This window comes from Epinephelus lanceolatus, chromosome 19 (genome assembly GCF_041903045.1).
Source record: "Epinephelus lanceolatus isolate andai-2023 chromosome 19, ASM4190304v1, whole genome shotgun sequence".
In the NCBI taxonomy this organism is placed as follows: domain Eukaryota; kingdom Metazoa; phylum Chordata; class Actinopteri; order Perciformes; family Serranidae; genus Epinephelus; species Epinephelus lanceolatus.
In genome coordinates this window covers 16,659,111-16,681,283 of record NC_135752.1, presented here as the reverse complement: position 1 = coordinate 16,681,283, position 22,173 = coordinate 16,659,111, and the positions used below count along the sequence as shown (strand labels likewise).

At 39.5% G+C, this 22,173-nt stretch overlaps 1 protein-coding gene across 2 annotated transcripts in view; it reads right to left on the bottom strand.

Annotated features, from left to right (window-relative positions):
- The window catches only part of gpsm1b (G protein signaling modulator 1b), a 41,225-nt gene that overhangs the window by 15,955 nt on the left and 3,097 nt on the right, over positions 1–22,173 (bottom strand). For both annotated transcript variants that reach the window (XM_033647431.2, XM_078161826.1), the window contains exons 2-5: positions 6,944–7,165; positions 3,903–4,038; positions 3,556–3,698; positions 588–711 (exon numbers count right to left, since the gene is read on the bottom strand). In XM_033647431.2, coding sequence (XP_033503322.1) covers positions 588–711; positions 3,556–3,698; positions 3,903–4,038; positions 6,944–7,165 — 625 coding nt within the window. The remainder of the gene's footprint in view (positions 1–587; positions 712–3,555; positions 3,699–3,902; positions 4,039–6,943; positions 7,166–22,173) is intronic.

The following is a 22,173-nucleotide window of genomic DNA, read 5'->3' as shown; positions in this document are numbered from 1 at the left end:
GGAAGATGCTATCTAAGTTACGTGCTGTCTTGGTTGCTTGCTATCATAAAATGCACATATCCCTATATAGTTTCTGTATTTCTGACTATATATTTTTCTATATATTGTTGTTGCTACTTCTTATTTTTCCATTTTCTCAAAAAGGTTTCTCTGTGTATATATGAGCAACTTCAACATGACCCAGTTTCCCTCTGAGGATTAGTGAAGTATTTCAGATTCTGATTCTGAACAGGATGGCGACCACGGTCTGCAAATGTATCATGTGGCACTGTGGTTTCAGGGAGCACGCTCCAAGATCCCTGGTTGAGACGTCATGGCCACACAGAATACACACAAGTCAACCAAAACACCCCAAACCACATTTAAATGTGTATGTTAATGGTTTGGACAAGACGAAGCAAACATGCAGTATCATAGCGAGCTACAGAGTTCGTGAATAGCTGCAAGGTGATTGACCTTGTGTCAGAAGCAAAGCGCTGTTGCTCTGGCACCACAAGGTCACTGTTCTGCTCCGGCACAGGCTGATAACTCTTATCTGTGCACTGGTGGTATAAACATGATGCTTGTAATTATCTTGAATTTCTCACCTGACGGTGGAACTTGATAGCTTCGACAAAGTTTCCCAGCAGATAGTGGGTGTTACCCAGGTTCCCATAGGCCCTCCCCTGAGCAGCTCGGTCTCCAAGTTCTTTGACCAAACACAGGTTCATCCTGCAGAGATAAGGACACGTCCAATTTAGAAGCAGCATGTAAACAATTTTATGGGTATTAAGGGGAACTCAGACAGTGATTAGTATTGTCGCCTCACAGCAAGAGGGTTTGAACCCCAGGGTGGGGGAGCCCTTCTGTGCAGAGTTTGTGTCAGTGAGGGTTTTCTCCAGGTACTCCGGCTTCCTCCTACAGTCCAAAGACATGCAGGCGAGATTAATAGGTGACTCTAAATTGCCCGTAGGTGTGAATGTGAGTGTGAATGGTTGTCTGTCTCTATGTGTCAGCCCTGTGATAGTCTGGTGACCTGTCCAGGGTGTACCCTGCCTCTCGCCCAATGTCAGCTGGGATAGGCTCCAGCCCCCTCAAAACCCTTAACAGGATAAGCAGTTACGGAAAATGAACTGAATTGAATGAATAAATTTGTAAATTCATTAACAGCTAAATAAAGGCCTATACCAGAGACCATCTTACGATGGGATCACACCAGCCCGGACGCCGATCTTCGATATTAAATGATTGTGGGCCAGGGGTGTAAAATGGTCATTTTTATGCACCACTTATCTGGAACCAATTTCCAACAGCAGCAAGTCTGCTGCAAATCTTAAGGTCTTTTCAATGAAGGCTGGCGACTTTTCTGTTTGTTGCTGCCTTCTATCAAATCAAATATTTATGCATTTCTTACACTGCACTGAAGTTTTTATCTTATATTTTATAACTGTCTTAGTATATTTTAGCTTTTTTTTATCTTATATTTTCTGTCTCTTTGCTAATTTTTTAAATCATATTTAAATGTCCTTTTATGCATTTCTTTTGCACTTTGTCTCAATGCTTTTGGTGTTTTATGTAGAACACTTTGAATTGCCTTTTGCCAAAATGTGCCATATAAATAAACTTGCCTTGCCTTCCCTACTTCCCTACTTACACTTGGTCCACACCCGTCTTCAAACTCAGCCTTCATTGTGATCTCAGCTACACACTGTAAAGTTTCATGACTGCATCTTGCACAGCTGTGATGCTATTGTGGTGAAAAAAATCTGTCTCCAGACAGGCAGATTGACATAAAGACACCTGGCAAAACACACAAAACCACTTGTGTAGTAGCTCCAGCCACAATGGGTTCCACCAGGAACACATGTTGCCGTGACGACACAAACAGACATACACTGACTCGCAGGGTGAAAACAATACCAGTCCCATTGTTGCTGCTGGTTAGATATATATCTAAACACTGGTGTAAAACAATCCAATAACTTCATTATGGTTAGTTATACAACACACTAAAAGCTTATTGTATTTTTTCATATGATAATAAAAATGACTAATTGAGCCTCTAATAAGCACCTTGTATTCATGTGTGAATTCTCATTCACATCTGACAATTACTCAATTTGATGTGAACTGCTCCACTGTAAAAACAAAACGGTTTTAATAGGACCTCGATAATTGCCCTGTGAGATGAGCTATTATTATAAGTTCTATTATGTTTTATTTATCCAGGCAACACCAAACGTGCACGCTATTTTTCAGCACCAACCTGCGTTCACATTTATGGAGCTACACACACTCCCAGCAGTAAGTTGCCTTTTCCAGTAAACCTTTACAAAATATTTATCACTGCCACAATTTTTTGCATTTTGTAGCTTGCTTGTAGCTTTTAAATTGACTGCATCCAGTCCACAGTGTATTATATTTGTTACTATTATTTCCTGATATATAATTTACTCAGTAAGGATTTGCCTTCCTGGCAGAGGCACTCCAGATTGACACTTACTGCATTCAATATAGTTTAAATGTCATTGAGAGTCTACCAGTGATGAATATAACTGGAATCCCATGATTCAGAAAGAAATGTTGTATATCTAGATAAACTTGCATATTATAGTGGAAATTATACAATCAGAAATTCAAGAACTGTTGATGTGGAGATAAAATTTGTGTGTGATATTCTTAAGAGATCAGGGTGAGAACACTCTTTGCAAAAGGCTGTTGTCCAACCAAACTGAGATATTGACTTATCTGATTAATCTGCAAAGCTCTTCAGCTGTGAGGGAAGATCTTGTAAAACAACAGCAGTCAGTGTGGTATTTCATAAGACTTGGCTATGATGCAGATTGGCCTGAAGGAGCTGTTTTTAAGAGGAGGCAAACATGAACCTGGAGTTTGCCAGAAGGCATATGAAGTGCTGAGAGCATGGAGTACATTATACTGTGGTCTGATGAAAATAAAGTGAAATCCGTCTATATCAAATATGCACACAAATCAAGATGTGCCACACAGGAACAGATGTATTTCAGAATAACAGAAGGCAGAATAATGGCAAAAGGTGAGTCAAAGTAGGATCAGAGCAGCGACACATGCTAATTTAAACCAGATTTCCACATGTAACTTTACCCTATATGCATCAATGTTTTATGATTAGTTTTCTGCATTAAATTGATTTCAACATCACAAAATACAGTTATACACAGTTATACGTTATAGGTTACCTCTGTGATTTAAGGTGCTTTCACACCTGCCCTGTTTGGTTCAGTTCAATCAAACTCAAGTTCATTTACCCCCTAAGTGCGGTTTGTTTGGGCAGGTGTGAACACATCAATCGCACTCGGCTGCACACCAAAACAACAAGACCGAGCAAGAGCAGCTTTCTCATGCAGGCATTTGATCTGGTCTGTTTGTTAATGCTACCGTGAGAACACGAACCAACTCAAGGCAATTACACAACTTTGTAACAAAATTAGTCCCTGATTCAGACCAAAGCAAGACAACTCTAGGTCTGAAGGCACCCTTATATTTATGTTGCATACATCCATATGTTGTATGAGTTCATTTCTCAACAATACATACTCATAAAATCCAGTAGCCCTTTGCAGTGTGTCTCTGACATCAGCAGGCAGGTCCCCTGGTTCCTGGGTGCAGCCCCATAACTGCTGTTTGCCCTTTGCGTGAAAGACATTCCCTATGTTGTACAGTGCTCTGGCCTCTCCAACCTGCAATAAGATAAGACACAGAAAAGGAAGAGATTAAAAAGGAATACAGAGAGGTCTCTTATCTAAGATCAGATATCAAGATATGTGTATTATTATACTAACTCCTATTAATCTTAAACGATTGAATGAAGGAGCAAATGAACAGTACAGGCAGCAAACTCGATGGACTCTTAAGAGATACTATTAGAAAAAGCGACACGTTACCTTGTCTCCCTGCTCTTGAGAAATATCCAGATGTCTTTGACAGCACACAACGGCCTCATCAAAGCGCCCCAACACTTTTAATGTGTTCCCAAGGTTGCCGCTGGCTTTCCCTTCTCCAATTCTGTCTCCTATTGTCCTGAGAAAGCAAAGAAACATTTCTGATGATCAGCTGTGGGAGCAAAGACGACAGTTTTCCTATGCTAATGTCATTTAGTTAAAACGATATCCATTAAGGTGCTGTAAAAGGTTTTAATGGGGAGATGCTGTGTAATACATTTTTAATTGGTTGCTTACTACCTAGGAAGAGGTCCCAGTGGCCCTGGTGAGACTGTAATGTAACAAGGTAAATCTCCCTGGGGACTTTGATGAGTTCCCTGCTGAAGTAGCAGCTGCACACACTGCAGGGGACCGGATTACTCATACAAGCTAAATATCCAGCTGGTAGTTGTCAGCTGTTACTATATGAAAGTCCACTCACTTTTGCTTTGAATTCTTCTAACTCAGCATAATGCAATCCCTAATGCTCTTATGAGTATGCATCTGATAAAGTAAATTAAATTTGTCAGGGGTGGTAGCCTGAATCATTCTTTACTGGGACTATCGGTACATCAAATGGAAGATTCATCAGCATATCATTCATCCTGTATATATAGAGGTCCTACTGCATAAATGAGCTGACTCTAGTGACATGATTTGGCTTCAAAGCCTTCTTAATTAAACAGAATTTAAATCATTACTAGACCACAACTAAAGGGATTCATTTTTTATTGTATTGCAGTCAGACTTCAGAGGGCAAAAGCAGAATTTCTGTTTTAATTTGTTATAAATTATATTGTTTCATCTGCAGCTGTCACTGATGTATCAAAACCATTTTGAGATAAAGAATGTGTTTTTTAAGCTTTGCAGAGTGTCCTCATGTAACTGGTAACAAGATGTTTCTGTCTAACGGTATATCACAGCGGAATCTACAGGTCAGCGAAAAAAATCGATACACCATAGTATCATGATATTTTTGTGTGCCAATATCGTATGGTCATAAAGACACTATCGATTTTTTTATCATATAAATTATTAATATTACAAATACAAATTAAACTTTTGGTAGCCTTCTAGAATAATATAATATATTGCTTTTCAGTCCACTAGATACATTTTACTGTTGAAAAAAAAAGCAGAAATCGCAATATATCGCAATAAATTTTATCGCAATACTCAGCAATTCACAACATATTTAAAATTGCAATAACATTGTATTATGACTCAAGTACCGTCATAAAGGGGTGATTCCCACCCCTAGTGCCAATCACATTTACAGTGATCAACCAATTCCATGGATCAAAAAGTTTTAGACAGTATCATTCCTGTACAAATGCTGATTAAATAATTTGCTTAAAGTAATCAAGTAGTTTGCTTACAGTGTTCATTTTTGGGTCTTTTCATGCATGACATGGAAACATATGGAAAAATGGTGTAAAACTATGGTTTTCCTTTTATTCCCTTTTTTTTTTACTTTACTTTTTACTTTACTCCCATGATACTTTGCCTTTCGGTAACCTGTCTGCTTCCAGCTGGCTATCTGAGGCTGGTGCTGTGTGCACATTGAAATCATGACGGGACAGAGACAGACATAGACATAGTCTCCTCAAAGCTTGTAACTGCTAGTCACAGCTGCTGGTGATGGAGAGATAAAAAAAAAAAGCAGATGGGGAAAGCACCTGTGGTTGAAGCCACCCTCTTCATGTGAATTGATAATGCTCAGTCATGTAATGACTGAAGCAGCTGTACTGTATTTTGAAACAGTCAATAAAAATTCAATACTGAAGCTGTCCGTTTCATAACTTTATATTTCTGTAATAAATGTAGAAAGGCCAATTAGATAGTAATCTGCATGAGAAATAAAGGGACAATGGTTATATTAGTAATCAGCTTATAGTGATCAATTTGACGCTGACAGAAGTGACCACTATAAGCAGTTAACACTGTATTAAAAGTCACAAAAGCACCTTCAGTTAATAATTGGACTCCTTATAGTTTTTATTAATTTCATTTTCTTATCTCTAAGATTCCTTAGTATGCAGATGATACTGTACTCTATTTTAGTGCCTGTCAATTGCCTTGAGCCACCAAAACAAACAAGCAACAACAAATATTTATTTAGTAACTCAAAAACTACACTTTTTGCATGGGCTTCATCTGGTTTTCAATGCTGGGATAAATATAAATAATATATATAAGCTTTTTGCCAAAGCTGGGGAAGTCGTTTGATTTGAAAAGTAATATACAGATGGTTTCTGTTGATCACTTACAGACAAATTTCAGGTTAAGTCCAGGAAAATTTCCCACCATCTAAAATCTGACTGGATAAAATCTGAAAATACCTCTCTCAAATTGAAATGAACACAGTGGTTAGTAAATTGCATAACTGACTTTTCTCCTATAGTAAAAGAAAGTTTGTTCCAGTACCTATTCTCATAATACAGCTTAAAACAAGTAAGGGGCCGTACACATGCCACGTTTCTTGTACGCTCAAATTTATTGTTTTCAATAAGGATGGTCAGCAGGCATGCATCCCGAGGTAAACCGAGTTCAACTTTTGGAACACAGCAGTGCACCCAGCATGTCATGTGAGGAGGAACAACCAATCACAGTCAACAGATATCTTTCCCTTCTTTTATAAATATCAGTCTGTGGTAAATATGGAAAAGTTGATCATTTTGGTGCAGGGCTGCCAGAGCTTTTCATCTGTCCCACACACAATAGGCCTACACACAAACAGTGCCTGGAAGATCAGCTCTGCACTCTGGATTTCAGGTAAATAGGCTACAATAGAGTACTTGTTAGGGTTGCTTAGTGACCTCAGACGCAACCTACCACCGCTCTCTTGAAAGCTGGCTCAAAAAAAGCCCAAAATTTGCGCCCAGTGCCTGACCTCGTGTTTTCCAGGTGGTTAAAGATGCGGCATGTGTACAGCCCCCAATGGCAGCCTGACACCAACTTTTACTATGCAGCAGGTAGCAGCTATCAAAAGGTACGATTCTTACCTGGCCAAAGTAAGGTCATGTTTGTGATATTCCAGGGCTTTGCCATACTCTTTGAGGTAGAAGTAGGCATTGCCCAGCTGGCTGTAGATGGCACTGAGGGTCTTCAGGTCTTCTGTGCCGACCTGCACGGCTGCCTCAAAAAACGCTGTTCCGCCTTTGAAGTCTCCAGCCTTGCAAAGCCGCTCTCCTTCCAAGGCCAACTCCAAGCAGGAGGCCTCCATTCTAAATAGTGCACGCACAGGTTTGCACATGCACACAGGGAAAGACAAAGAACAGTGTTAGCCTATGAGCACCATCAGAGATAGAACAATGTACAGTAATATGGACACTTATTATAGCGGCAGTGCAATATCTTCACAGAGCGAGGAACAAATTGCCAGTATCACCATGACAACAAGGTCTGTTGCTATATCTGTGGACTGTTGCCTTAGCAACTGATTTAAAGTCTCAGTGAAAGAGCACCTTGAAAAGGTGTTGCACTTTGCTTTCTGCTCGTTACTGCTCATATCAGCTTCTTTTTTGGAGTCTGATTCATAAAAGACGTACAGTTATCTAATGGGTGGACAATATCAATGTGTTTGCTAAAGAATAAGAGTAATTTATTAACTGATATTGTTCATAGTCCATGTGAACACTGGAGAAAAATCAACAGAACAGCCTAATGTTGGTCATTCCTGTGTCAACAAGTGACAATCCAAGTGTATCTCTGCTTCCCTACATAGCTGAAGTGAAATATAACTGAAGCGCTATTTTCCAGAAATCAAAAGCTAAGTCAGGAGGAGTCTTTCCACCACCTCTACAATGCCTACGTTACCATGGCAACTGCCGGATCAATGATGCTGACTCAGGGAATGTAAAAGAAATGTCAACTTTTTGTCTATTGACAACTTCCCTGTTGTTCAGGGGACATTTCATCATTGTCAAGTAGTTGATGGAGCCTATTTTAATAATGCATTAAGCAAGTATACTGTGTATGGGTACTATTTTCTTAGATGCTTGGTCAAAATAAACTCAAGAAGAAGAATTTCAATAGACAAGATATTGATGTATCAAGCCAAAAGTGTTTTTTGTGTGGTCATAAGACAAGAGATTGTACTACTACTGGGTCCTTAAACCCATTCACACACACAGCACTCAGTCACAACATGCACGACTCGGCCTCGCCAGTGAGTCGTATTCAGAAAGTACACACCCCAGATTCATTGTATAATCCAGGATAAACTAAAGACCAGCAGATTTGGTTGCAGCTCTAAATTCCAGATAAGGTACTAGAATGTAGAGTTAAGCAAGGATTATCCTCCAATCTAATCTGTTTTACAAATGTCACCATTCAAAAGTATGGCAAAGAGACCATATGTAGTTTCACCCACAGGTTCAGTGAAAAAGTCAAAAAGTGCATTTGTTTCATGGGTGCACTGAAGAAACACTTTACGTCCTCCACTTCTTTACAGTCCTCTTCCATAAAGTTTATCATTCTGTTCTGTATTTTCTATTTGCACTGGGCCCCATCTTATTTTTTTAACATCATTTTATTTCATCCATCTGTTCCCATTTTCTTTATATTCCCTCGCTACAATGCACACCAGACATGATTATGCTAGGGACACAGAAATGTTTCATTTCACTGGCACTTAAAATTCTATTTTGATTCCTAGTAACATTCATCATTTAAAATTTAGTTAATCCCAATTCACTCAACACAAGCCCTTTTGTATCTTGTTACATAGTCTGAGCAATATATCAAAATCATATCGATATCACGATGAGGCTAGATATCGTCTTTAGTTCTTAATCGTAAGTGTGGTCTTTTCCTGGTTTAAAACACTGTGTTACTGTAAAGTGATTTAATTTGAAATTAGACTGTTATAGCTTTTATTTTTTGCCTTTACCCGCTTTGTCATTATATCCACATTACTGATGATTATTTATTAAAAATCTCAATGTCTAAATATTTTGTGAAAGCACCAATAGTCAGCCCTACAAAACTGTTGCAATATCAATATCAAGGTATTTGGTAAAAAAATATTGTGATACTGGATTTTCTCCATATCACCTGGCTCTACCAAAAAACATAACTGTAATCGCAATGGTAGACATTATTCAATGCCAAAGGGATTTATTTTAACAGCTAATTAACAGTCATTTCATTGACAGTGTGATTTTCTAGTCAAATTTTCTCAACTTCTCCCAATCTGGAGTAAGTGTCCTCATCAAGGTCATTGGGTTTGCACGACCTTCCATGTAAAGCAACAAAAATCACCACAGAATTGGACGTTTTCATTGCTCAAGCAGTACCTGTGTTTTTGCTTGGTTCGTGTTTTGTTCACATACACCTGCAGCTCCAAGTGTAGCGGCCTTAGCATAGCCTGGGGTCGGGGTCCACAGTGGACCAGTCTACACACAGCTTTCTCTGCTCCAGACAGAGGGCAAGGCTCAGAAGCCATGAGGGCAAGGGTTAACAAGGGCAAGCTATGTCAAAAAATTCAGAAATGAGCAACTCTTTATGTAGATATTGCAGTTCATTCAACCAGTACAGCCATCACTGATAATGCAGTGCTGATATGGATCATTGAGATGGAATTTCCAGCTAATAGTTCCTCTGTTACAAAGTCCATATTGTCCGTAGGAATGAAAATGTCAGCAATGTTGCAGCAAAGCTGGACACAATCCAACTGTAATTTCTACACACAGCCCCAGACCAGCCAAGAATCACATCTGCTTCTCAAGTCCTCGAGAACGCTCCAAAAATTCAGCGATGAACTCTTTGCTCCCATAGCTGAACCAGTCAGGAGGGGATTGTAGAAAAATCCACAAAAGAGCAGTTTCATTTACTGTTGTATTTATTAGCAAAAACATGCTGATATAAAAGTCTACAACGGGGCATGTTTCACTAGTCCAAATGAAGTTAATCAAGAAGTTGAGTTCTCCACAGCTGTTTGGTCATTCAGTTCTTACTTTCCAACAGAAATGTGTCCTCTCTTATCATCCTCTTCAACCTGTCCTTAGCTGTGACAGCAAGATCCATGGCTCCTGCCAGGCCATTACAAGCCACGCTGTAAAAGAGGGAGTGTTCAATCTAAGAACAATTTGGGTGAGAGCAGGGGTGCAGTCAGTGACGAGAAAGTGGGTGCAATACGTCTAAGCTTGACCACTGCCTCAGTGAGAGATAAAGAGGAAGGATGAAAGAGAAGACAATTGCTAATCCAGTGACCTGCACCTCCTTGGTAGAGACCACACTGTGCACTGATTGGTCGAGACTAATCCAACTATCTGCTGACACAGGCAGAAACATTATTAGGTCACCAGGCAAGACAAATAAGACTGTGCGTAAAGACAAGGTAAGGGACCTATAAATATCAAGACTGTGAGTGCTTACATTTTCAGTTACTTTCATTATGAATAATGTTCATTTTTTAGGTTTCCTTGCTAAAAATCCTCAAATGTATTTTGATTTTAATTCCTCCTACAAGTAATGTAGCAAAAAAAAAAAATCATTTCCATATCATAAAAAAAATCCAATTTAAGGTTTAATATTGCATGCAGAATCTTCACTGAGTAAACTGCTTGGTAACTCACCCACGCCAAACGCAAGTGAGCATGACCTGATGTGAACTTGTACGGTGCCAAAACACAGCTGACCTACACTCAATCCTGTGCCTGAACGCATCCTGTGCACACAACCATGGAGCACTGAAGCTGCTGCTTTGCGAATGGGCCATTCACGCTACGCCTCCCGTGTTGACACAGTAAGGCCACGGAAACCCCATACAGGCTTACCAGAGTAACTAATAACATTAACAATGGCTCTGTTCCATTTAGGGATGAGAGTAAGCCATGAGAGCATGCACAATACCCAGGTCCTTCCGCTGGAATACCTCCATATCTTTAGCCACGAGTCATTTTATTAACTACACCTGTGTGTTTCCTGACATGTTAATGCCTGCCAGGAAAAAAAAAAAATCTATGGGCCTTACATGGCATAGCAATATCAAACATCAAAATTTAGATACACTAACAACATACGGTGTGTGTGAAAACTAGAATTATGGCCCTGTGGTTGTATGCCTTCGCCAACCAGTAGTTGTAGTTCACATCCACATCTGTCCAGTCATACAATAAAAAAGCTTTAAGTGCATTTTTGGGCAAAATGGAAGTTATCTATTGAAGGTTAAAAAAAATAAATAAAAAGAAAGAAAACTCAGAACATCCAAGACTAAAGTCATATATTTATGAGGATAAAACTCAGAAATGTTTTGAAAATATTAAGCTATACATTTGCAAAAAAAACTTGAAAATAGTGGGGGGTTTTTGTTTTGTTTTGTTTTTTGGTCAAGGAACCATATTTCTCCAATTTGCAAGGCTGGATCAACCTCATCACACCACAGGGAATCTTAGCAAACACTGAGACATCCATCAAGACGTAATGATTTAAAATTAGTTCCAAAATAAAAGTTGTACCGACTTCTAAGACATTACCTGGCCATCAGCTAGATGTCATTCCTGGATGTCCTAGAAATCTGACATTAACATCAACAACCCTATTCTGCTTTTCTCCTTTAGTTTATGTACACTTTGTGCATTTAGCAGCTTTATACATCCTAAAAACTGAAAATAAGTCAACTAAATCTAAAAATAATAATCCATTGTCTCAAACTGGACACAAACCCCAATCTCATGGGTGAAAGTCCTTTCCTTGACCTATTTAGCCACCAAGACTCTCACCTTATTCGGACTTTGTCGCTCTTTATATTCCCTCACCTGACTTTCTGGCAGTTTATCTCACAGAATATTCAAGGTTTTTCTTGGTTTTTCTTCATTTTTTTCTTGTAAATGTATGACTTTAATCTCAGAAATTCCCAGTTCTCTTAAGTTTTTCTCTGAACATTACCCCCCTCCCCTGGTTCCGTTTTCATTTTGTTTTTCTTTTTTACTTACCATGGCCCTAATATATCATTGTACTACATTGACTAGAGTTGCAACAGTATGAAATTTTCATGGTACGATAAAGGTCTCAGAAAATATCGCAGTTCCATGGTATCATGCAATTGCAGAATTATATTATCATCAGTCAGAATGACTCTCAACAGAATGAAAGCAGAAGCGTTATTGTTGGTTGAACAAATGTTTTATTAGGATAAGTGAAACCTGAAACCATTTTGTTAATGGAAGTACATGTAAAAAGTCTCCCCTTTGAAAATAACTAGAGTAAAGGTGAGATTCAACATCCAGTTGCATTTTTTTTTTCAATATCATAGATGAGCAAATGTACATGGTATGATAATCGACAACTTTTATATCACAGTATAACATGAAACGGGTATATCCTACACCCCTAATACTGACATGTATGATTGCTGAGAATAACTTCCAGTGAAAAACATGCTGTCTTTACTTTGAGACTTTTTTTTTTTTTTTTTTTTTAAATAGGAGTTCAGAGGACTGATACATCGCTTCACTATGCAACAACAATCACCTAACAGTACCGGTGAGCTTGTGATGGACTACCAGAGGAACAGTATTCAACACAAAATTGCAGTCATTACAGCTGACAACACTTCAAATATGAATGCTAGAAAGTGGATGCCTCACACACATCTTCAACCTGGGAGCAAATTAGATCTATACAATCACCAGCCTTTATTCTTCCTCTATTCAAGTGCCCCAGTAAGCCATGACAGTGAGCCGGGATGCACAATACCAGGACCCTGAAACCAAAGCAGCTACATGAAATTCAGCCACCAACAATTGTATCATTTACACCTGTGCCTTTGTTACTGTGACACATTATAATGTCCTTTGTGGAAAGGCATATGTGCTCACCTCTCCCAGACAGATGCTGATACCGCAGGCTGAGATCGTAACTCAGAAACGCATATCCTCTTTGATCTAAAAGATCACTTGACCTTGGGTGGAACTCACCATGGCAAAGTAATCCAGATGGTCTGTTGTATTTTTTTCATTGTTGCTTACATCACTCTCTAACAGTGGGAGGAAAAACAGAAACTCTACCACAGTACATGTGATTTTACATTGTGGTATCTCAATATTGATATGTATATCATTTTCGAGAGAAATTAGTTGATAAACTGCTGATAATTGACATAACCAGAAAAAAAATGTCTGTTATTGGTTTACCCCAGGAATTTAGCTAATGTCTGAACTTCCATACATTGATGCAAAAAACATTTAAAAATTCTAAATTGCCATAAAGCTGTCGTGGCCATTGAGTCGCAAACAAAGCCTACAATGGCCTGCTACAGCCAGAGATATTACAGGGATCGATATAGACATAAACGGTATGGCAAAATTTATAATGCTAGGCAATCATCTTATGAAATATTTTGTCACATAGCTAAAACCTATAATTTTTTCAATCTTTAATGGTATTAGATCCTTAGTCTGGTTTAGACAGTAAGGCTTTGTGAGACAATCTAACAGAAACAAACATTGAAAAAAGATGAAACTACTACTAGAGCAACTGAGGGATGACATGTGAGCAAGATAGGCCACCTGAACCGTTCAATTCAATTCAATTCAATTGTATTCATAAAGCCCAATATCACAAATCACAATTTGCCTCAGAGATCTTTACAGCATATGACATCCCTCTGTCCTTGGACCCTCACAGCGGAGGAGGAAAACTTCCCAGAAAAAAACTTCAACGGAGGAAAAAAAAAAATGGTAGAAACCTTAGGAAGCCTCCCCGTTAAAAGGGTGACCAACCAGTCTTTCTTGCTCATACATTATAACAAATGAATCTTGCTGTTGTTGAAGCAACATGTCTAAGCCCTTGGGTAAAAGTGGTCTAAACATCATCAAGAGGGGCTGGCAATGACAGAGCAAAGTCATCACTCTGGAAACTGGATGAAACTGGTTACTACTAGTCTTTTAAAATGAGCAAGATCATATCCTTGGCATTAAATACAGCAGACTTAAAATAGCAACAACTACTTCTACAACAGTGGGGAAAACCATCCACCTCTGGAATCCTTTAGTGGGACAAAAGGCCAGATATGTTGATACTTACAGTTACCAGATCTGAACAAGTCATTAAAGGAGAGCCTTCACAGTTGTAGACTGAGCCAAGGCTTCTCTTCAGTGCAAACAAGAAAGAGGTGTAGACACTAATAGCAGTAGCCAGAGGGATGAGGGGTACAAGGTCAATGCAGTTACAAAAGACCCCAGAGGGAATGTTTAGTAGTGAGCAGTCATATCCATTATGTACAAGACACCAAATGTAGTTAACCAATCAGACCCTGGCCCTTCAACTTGCCCCAGTGATATCCACCTTATTTTCAAACACAGAAGTAAATAGTGATCAACTTCCGTTTTTTGTGTGTGACTTCCGGTCAGCCGCTTTCCCTCATGCTTTCCCTTCCCGGAGCTAACGGTGCAAGCTAATTTTTTTTAAATTTTCAGTTGTTTATGTTAGTCAATCAGTTAGTTAGTTAGTTAGTTAGTCTGTATTTTGTATAACGTTAGATAACTGTGCCCACGTTTCCGTTATAACGGAAATTTATTCCCTCTAAACGCGAATAAATCGCACGTCAATCATAAACTATGAACCAAAAAAGCACAATCTATCCCGAGTGAGACAAACTGCTTGATCCCCGTCTCCAGTGTACCAGCAGAGAACCTGCAGAACCGAATCAGCGAAAAAACACACCGGGCTACACAGCCTCTCTACCCGAGCAGCTGAAGCTGCGGCTCGCACCCTCGACACACAGACGGTGCTTCTGCATGCCAGCCAAACGAGTGCTCAACTGTGAGAAATAAATATGTGAGGTGTACACTGCTTTTCTATCTTTTTTTCCCTTTTCTTTCTTTCTTTCTGTCAGCGACATACACTCCTAACACAGGATGTGTTGTTTTAAATGACTGAATTGATTATTAAGCCGTAGTGATGCGCGGATCGGTTCTGATAGCACCTGAATCAGCATGTACACATCAACCATCCAGCCGTTACAACATGATTGAGCTAGCAAAGCAGTTTTGTGTTGCTATGTGTGGTATTTATTCAGTTTTGGGAAATCACGATGTCTAGAAAGCATCAGTGGCTGCAGCTGACAGGGACAGCTAACGTTAACACTAGCAGCAAAGCTAACATCAGGATCGTCATCCGTTAAAAGCCTCCCGTTGCCGGATACGACATGAAACTACTCCAGTTAGCTCAATCATGTTGTAACTAAGACATCCGCTGGAGAAAATATTTTTTTCACGGGCCACTTTGTGAGTTTAGTGAGTTATTACAGACACGGCTAACGGCTAACAGCTAACGGTTAGCCCAGCTAATCTACGATAACCATGTTATTAATTACACACAGAGAAAATACTAATGTTTGTTCAGTCATTGTGTTTACAGACTTTACAAACATCAGATTAGTCTAAACGGTGATATAGTGACGTGAAAAATGTGATATATACACATTATATATATATATATATATATATATATATATATATATATATATATATATATATAGCTAAACTCAGCAAGGTAAACAACATGGCGATTCCCATTTACACAGTGGTAAGAGTGCTGGACAGGAAGTGTCGCACAAAAAAACGGAAGCTGGCTGCGTTCTGTTTTGCCTCCGTGTTTCCGTGAAAAATAAGGTTAACTGTTTCTGGCACTGCACACAGGGCTTGTGCATGTCCTCAGGAGGCTCACGGGCAGCACTAGAGGCCTTTGCTTCTCACACAATAAGCTTTGTCTGACGAAAACAGGCAGATATAAGCAAATAGCCATGAGAAGAATTTTCATGATTGGCATGAAGCCTGACAGAAGGAGTACAGGAGGTAGAGGAGGCTGAACCACTTCAATCAGACAACAAGATATCAAAGAGGGATGATAGAAACCTAGCATCTCTTCAATCAGGGGGCTTCGCAAGCACATCAGTGCTCATAGAAGCATGGCAGTGATAAGAAGAGAGTAAAGTTGAAGCAGGTAATTACTAAGGTGCTGTTAGAGGAAAGATAAAGATAAGGAGAAAGACATGAGGACACTGACTCCAGCAGCAGATGGATGGGCCTTTGTAAACTACAGCCAAATTGTAAAACCCTGAATTGTAAAACAGACTGTGGAAAAAAGGGTGCAGCCTTAAGAGTGTCTGGCAACATGGTTAAAAAACTGAAGCTGTGCTGTTGTAAAGTTAGAGGCCAATATATCATCACTCGTGCTGATCAAAGTCAGTAAACTAAAAGTGCTGCGTGAGAGCTAGCTCGAGGGCTAACTGGCAGACAGAAAGACGGATAAAAGAACACAGACCATGGCTGAGAGAAGGGTATTTCTAGCCATGTAAAGAAAGACAAAACAACCCGACAACAAGACAAAAAGAAGGGATTATTCTCCATGAGAGGATTTTGACAATGTGACTTTCATTCTTGTCATCTTTGCGGTTGGAGTAAGAATGGATCTGTGCAGTACAGTCTGCTATTCCCTCCTCTGATTACCACTCTAATTGGTCTGTTTGGGAGACACTCATCCCATAATAGCCTGCCTGTGGTCTAAGAGACAGTCTCCCAGTGTCATTACCATGGCAGCACAGAGTGCATGTAACATACTAGACAGGTTTCAGGGAGAAAGTTGGGAAGGTAAAAGTGAGTTTTGTATGTAAGCTGACCTATGACATGTTCTGTTGTTGGAAAACAGCACGACTGTCTTTGTCATATAGTAAACTGAATATCTGGGTTTTTGACTGTAGGTTGAACAAGCTGTTACAACATATCACCTTGGGTTGTGGTAAATTTTAACAGGTGTTTCCCTATTTTCTGACATTTAGCAGAAAAAACATAAATCGATTAATGGAGAACATAAGTGGCCGATTAATCAGTCGTTAGAATTATTGTTAGTTGCGGCCCTGCAATGTTTTACATCATTGTAAACTTACTATCTTTAAGTTGTGAAGTGTTATGCTGCATTCACATGTATTCAAGAAGATGGCAGATGACAAATATGATTCTTCTAATTCTGGTGTATGAGAGCGGGTCGGTAAAATTAGGTAAAGCGGGCAGAATATCAGCAACTGTAATGGTAGACAGCATTGCCATTCAAAGTTAAAATATTTGAACTTTTTGCCATCCTCCACAATGGAATTTATAATCAGTGGGATGCATGAAACTGGATATTTTTTTTGCCAATATCTGATATGCCGGTATGCAACAACTTATTTGACCAATACCAATCAGCATGTTGGACGATTACGATATTTCATTTTAAAGCCAATATCAGCCGATACCAATGACGTGCCGAACTTATTGTGCATCCCTAATAATTGAATGTTATCCTTCGTACAAGGAGAAAACATGGGCTGAGACTGGACATTACTTAATAATTACATTAAATGATAAACACGAAACACATGGAATTTTATTATTAAACAGGCTAGTTCAGCCTTCATCAGGGCAAAAAGGATCCTATTTCCTATCCTATTTGCCCTGACTCAGGCCGACTCAGGCCGAAACATGTTGGCAATTTTTATCTGTTCTACATGAACTAGCCTGTTTAATAAAGCTTTTTAATTGCCAGAGTGCCTTGGACTGCCTTTTCTTCTTCTTCCTCATTAGGTTGTCCACTAATCGGAAAATCATCAGTTCAATCCCCAGCTCCTCTGGACTGCATGTCCAAGCATCCTTGAGCAAGACACTGAACCCCAAATTGCTCCCAATGGCTGTTCCATCAGTGTGTGAGTGAGTTAAAAACTGAGTAGCAGGTGGCACCTTGTATGGTAGCCTTGGCCACCATTGTATGAATGTGTGTGTGAATGGGTGAATGTGACTCGTAGTGTGAAAAGCGCTTTGAGTTGTCGGAAGACTGAAAAGACACTATACAAGTGCAGGTCCATTTACAACCTAAACAAACGCTGCAATATACACCTGCTGCATACTGTACACCACCTCCTCCATTAAATTCTATATGAACTGAAATCCCATAGTCCCAAAAATCTATAAAAGGTATATCACTTACAATAAATAGCACTGCATTCTTTCATTCTGATCATGTAGTTTCAGTGAAATTTATTTCTTAATAAAAAATAAGGAAAATTTTATTTCCCGTTTTCTTCTTGGAGCTCTTCCTTTATTCATGGATCCTTATTCTAAATTCAGGGTTCTACATTACTGTCCCCATTATTCTTGGCTTAGCTAAGAAACTCTGTGCTCGGAGTAGTAATCCAGCCATAATTACAGAGTGCCACGGCTAGTTGTCAGGGAAACCAAAGAGAAACTCTCTAGGAATGTTTTTTCCTCTTGCAGCACATGTCTCTTTCAGTTAGAGCAGAGCCGTCTCCCTCTTTCTTCTTTTGTCTGATTCTCTTGTAAAATTGATTTTTTTCCCCGTGATTCAGTTTTTCTTAACCCTGTTTTGTCTGTAGCCATGTTAAGAGGGCAGCATCATCAAATATGACCCTGGAAAACATTGAGAGAACATAACATGACATTTAGGGAAGAATATATGTAATTTTGTATTATAGGCAGTCATTCCTATAATCTTTGCTTTCTGTGAAGAACATGACAAGGACCTGATGACATGTCCATTTCCAGTGTCAGGCATTTATCCTTTTACAATGAGGTGCTGTTCAAGGACACCTCTTTTTCAGTGGACAGTTATTATGTTCTGTAGCTTATTGAAGACTGGATGTAAATGTGTAAAAAAGAATTTACAACAGTCTATCTTCTCAGTCAGGACAGTAATGGACAATATATCGATACTGGGATATGAGACTAGATATTGTCTTAGATGTACCAAACATCTCATTGTGTAAGTATTTTGTAAAAGCACAGATAGTCAACCCTTGGTCACAATCACTATAGTCACAATATCAATATCAAAGTATTTGGTAAAAAACATTGCTATATTTGATTTTCCCCATTGCCCAGCCCTATGTCTGGACAAAGATTAAATAACGACGCAAATCTAACTAAGGTTTCAGGCTACAGATCACCATGTAATTCAACAGAATCAGTTATCTGATGTAATCTAAGTAGACAAATGAGCTTTGGAGTACTTCTATCAGAGTTGCTTCTATCCATAGACATTGAGGATGTTTTCACACTTGGTATTTTTCAGCCCTCTAAATGGTGACTAAGCCTTTTTTGCGCATATGTGAACAATCCAAGAGAACTCAGACCCCTCTCAAGCGGACCGAACCCAGAGCATCTCTCCAGGTGGTCCAAGGACGGTTCACTTCAAGTCCACAGTGCGGTTCACTAAACCTGTGCCTTGTGAACACAAAGCGCTCCAGGTTCGCTTTGCTCTTTGCCATTGTATTTACCTCTAGATCACATGCTGTTGCACCGGGATGCTGAAAAATCAGACAAAACCAGGTCGGCCTGTAATGCTTGCAAGGACGCAGGAGGTGAAGTAGTTTGGACCACAGAAGATACTGCACACCTTCAGGTGTGGAATGTAGAATACATCAAACAGCAACAGTCTATAGCACAGAAACGCTAAGGTTTTCTTCTGATTTTACGTAAGTTCATCTAAAAGTGAGGGGCTTCATAACCGCACTGCAGTTCCACGTCAAAGTGAAACTACATCAATATATATTATATGTGGTGTGAACAGGAAGAGGACTGAGGCCCCATCAGAGCTGAAGTTGACCAGAAAGAGAACTGAGTACCTTTTCTGTTGGTCCACTTTTTGGTGCGCTTTAAAAGGACTGAGTTTGGTTTGTGTAAAAAGGACGATATGTGAAAACACCCTAATTCTTTTTATTGGATATTTCAACAACAACAACAACAACAACAACAACAACAAAGTGTCCTTGTGTTTGTTTTTAACATCCAGTAAATAGAGTCAATGTCTGGAACCAAAGCCCTGACAAAACAAAAGCATTTTACAGGGTGTGTTTGTTGACAAAGACCCCGTAGATAATATCCCTTTGTGTCTCATCTGTGTTTCATTATCAGCTACAGACAAAAGCGCACACAAACACACACATATCCACAACCCTCATTGCAGAAAGGTCATGTATTGACTTGATCTGTTTGTAAAATAGAAAGCAATCACTCGGGGTAGACCTGGCTATATGATCATGACCAGCAGCACTGTGACTCACTCTGTGTATTTCTCTTGTGTGTGTATGTATGTGTGTGTGTGTGTGTGTGTGTGTGTGTGTGTGTGTGTGTGTGTGTGTGTCTCAGGGACATGGACAACCTTGCAAAGCTCACAAATGTCACTTCACAACTCTCAAGTTATTAACATTCCCAACAGTCCGCTCTGTGTCACAGACACTGGGCTTCAAATGAAGGGGGGGTGTAATGTCACTGTAATGTGCGTGCTCAAAGTAAATTACACAACATAACCTTGATTGGACTTGCAGCACTCCCCTTAAACCACTCCTTTGGAGACTGTTACCATGCAATTATTACATAGATCAAGTTTCTGCATAATCCGTGGGTGGCATATCTGACTTACTCTACGTGACTGACTAACCAAGATGTGGAGGCACGCTAATACAGTGTAATCAGTGTTATGGTGATTAGTAATTTTTAAAATGTCAAGATATATAACAGAGGAGAGTCATTCTTACAAGTTTTACCACAATGTGATCAGTGGTGTCTAAGTTATGACTTGACACAAAGACAAAAAACAAGATAAACTGTCATGGGTTAGTTGGTGTCACTGCCAAAATACACTAATAAGAAGAGCCAAACATCAGTAAGTTGAAAATGCTCAGTGGTACTTAAACTTTTTACATTGCGTGCCACCTCTTAAAATATTAGGCTTTCCAGGTACCACCATTATGACTGACAAAAATACAATAACATAGGCCTACTCTATTTAGCAACAGACAGTTCATGCAGGAGGCAGGTTTACTCCTAATCAGAAGATTATTTATTGCTGTCATTGACGGTCATGCTATACAAAGGGGTAGCACTAGATCTGGCAGTTAAACTTATCTGCAAAATTCTCATACACCACAAGGGCCAGCTTTCATCAGTTGAGGGGGCTCAGTTGACTGTTGTCCATTTCAGTTTCAAAGGGGCTGCTCAAAATATTCTTCTCCTGATCGCACTTTTATTCCTAATATTTGGAGCCACGATTGCAGTGTTTTAAGCTATTTATTTACCTCAGCTTACTATTGTTCCATCAGAATTTAGCTTATAACTAATCATGGGTGTATGCGCTTGCTACATTCATGGACGCGAATATGTAGCAGGCTGATATCAAAACAAAAATATAAAGAGAAAGGGCAAACTAAATTACATCTCAGGTGTCTCATAGTTTTAGTATATTAATTGAAAATGTTTTAGTAATTTGATATACAGTGGTGGAAAAAAGTTTTCAGACACCCCATGCATTTGTGAAATATTGCATTAAGAATCACTCTTAGGTCTTCAAGTGCAATTTTAGTACACTCACAGCCAAAATACTAAATAAATCCTAAAAAAGCCATTTAAACTTAAAATAGATTGGTTCCATAAAAATACATAAGAAATTTTGAGTATTGGGTCATTTTGGTACCAGTGATGAAGGTCGTTCTTTTTATTAAAAGACACAATTTTTGTTGCCAAGCTTTGTGTCTACATAAAGCCAGCACATTTGAAAGTTCTTCAGACACAAAAATGGCTAAAACAAGGAACCTAACGCAGGAAACACACCTGAAGATAAAGATTCTCAGCCAGGAAGGGTACAGCTGCCGCCAGATAGCCAGGAAGTGCAGATGCATTCCTTCAGCAGTTGGATACACTCTGCAGAAATACAGACGAACCAACAGCTTGGAAGACAAACCAAGATCTGGGCATCCAAGGGTTTCTTCAGCAAGAAATGACCGCATCCTGATCCGCATGTGCAGGCAAAACCGCCGAATGACATCACAGGAGCTTCAGCAGCAGTGGTCAAACCAAACTGGTGTCCAGTGTTCCACCCGCACTGTACGTGGCCGACTTTTAGATCATGGCTTAAGGTCCTACAAGGCTATCAAGAAGCCCCTGATCAATGAGAGACAGAGGTTAGCCCGGCGTCGTTGGGCCCAGGCACACAAGAACTGGACAGCCAGGAATTGGAAGAAGATTTTGTGGTCAGATGAGTCCAGTTTCCAGCTTTATCTTCCTCCTACTAATGTGAGGGTACGCAGAAGGCCAAGCGAAGCATTATCTCCAGCATGTACAGTACCTACTGTCAAGCATGGTGGAGGCAGTATCATGGTTTGGGGATGCATGAGTGCTGCTGGTGTTGGTCATCTCACTGTCTGTGATGGCACATTGAACTCTACCAAGTACTGTAC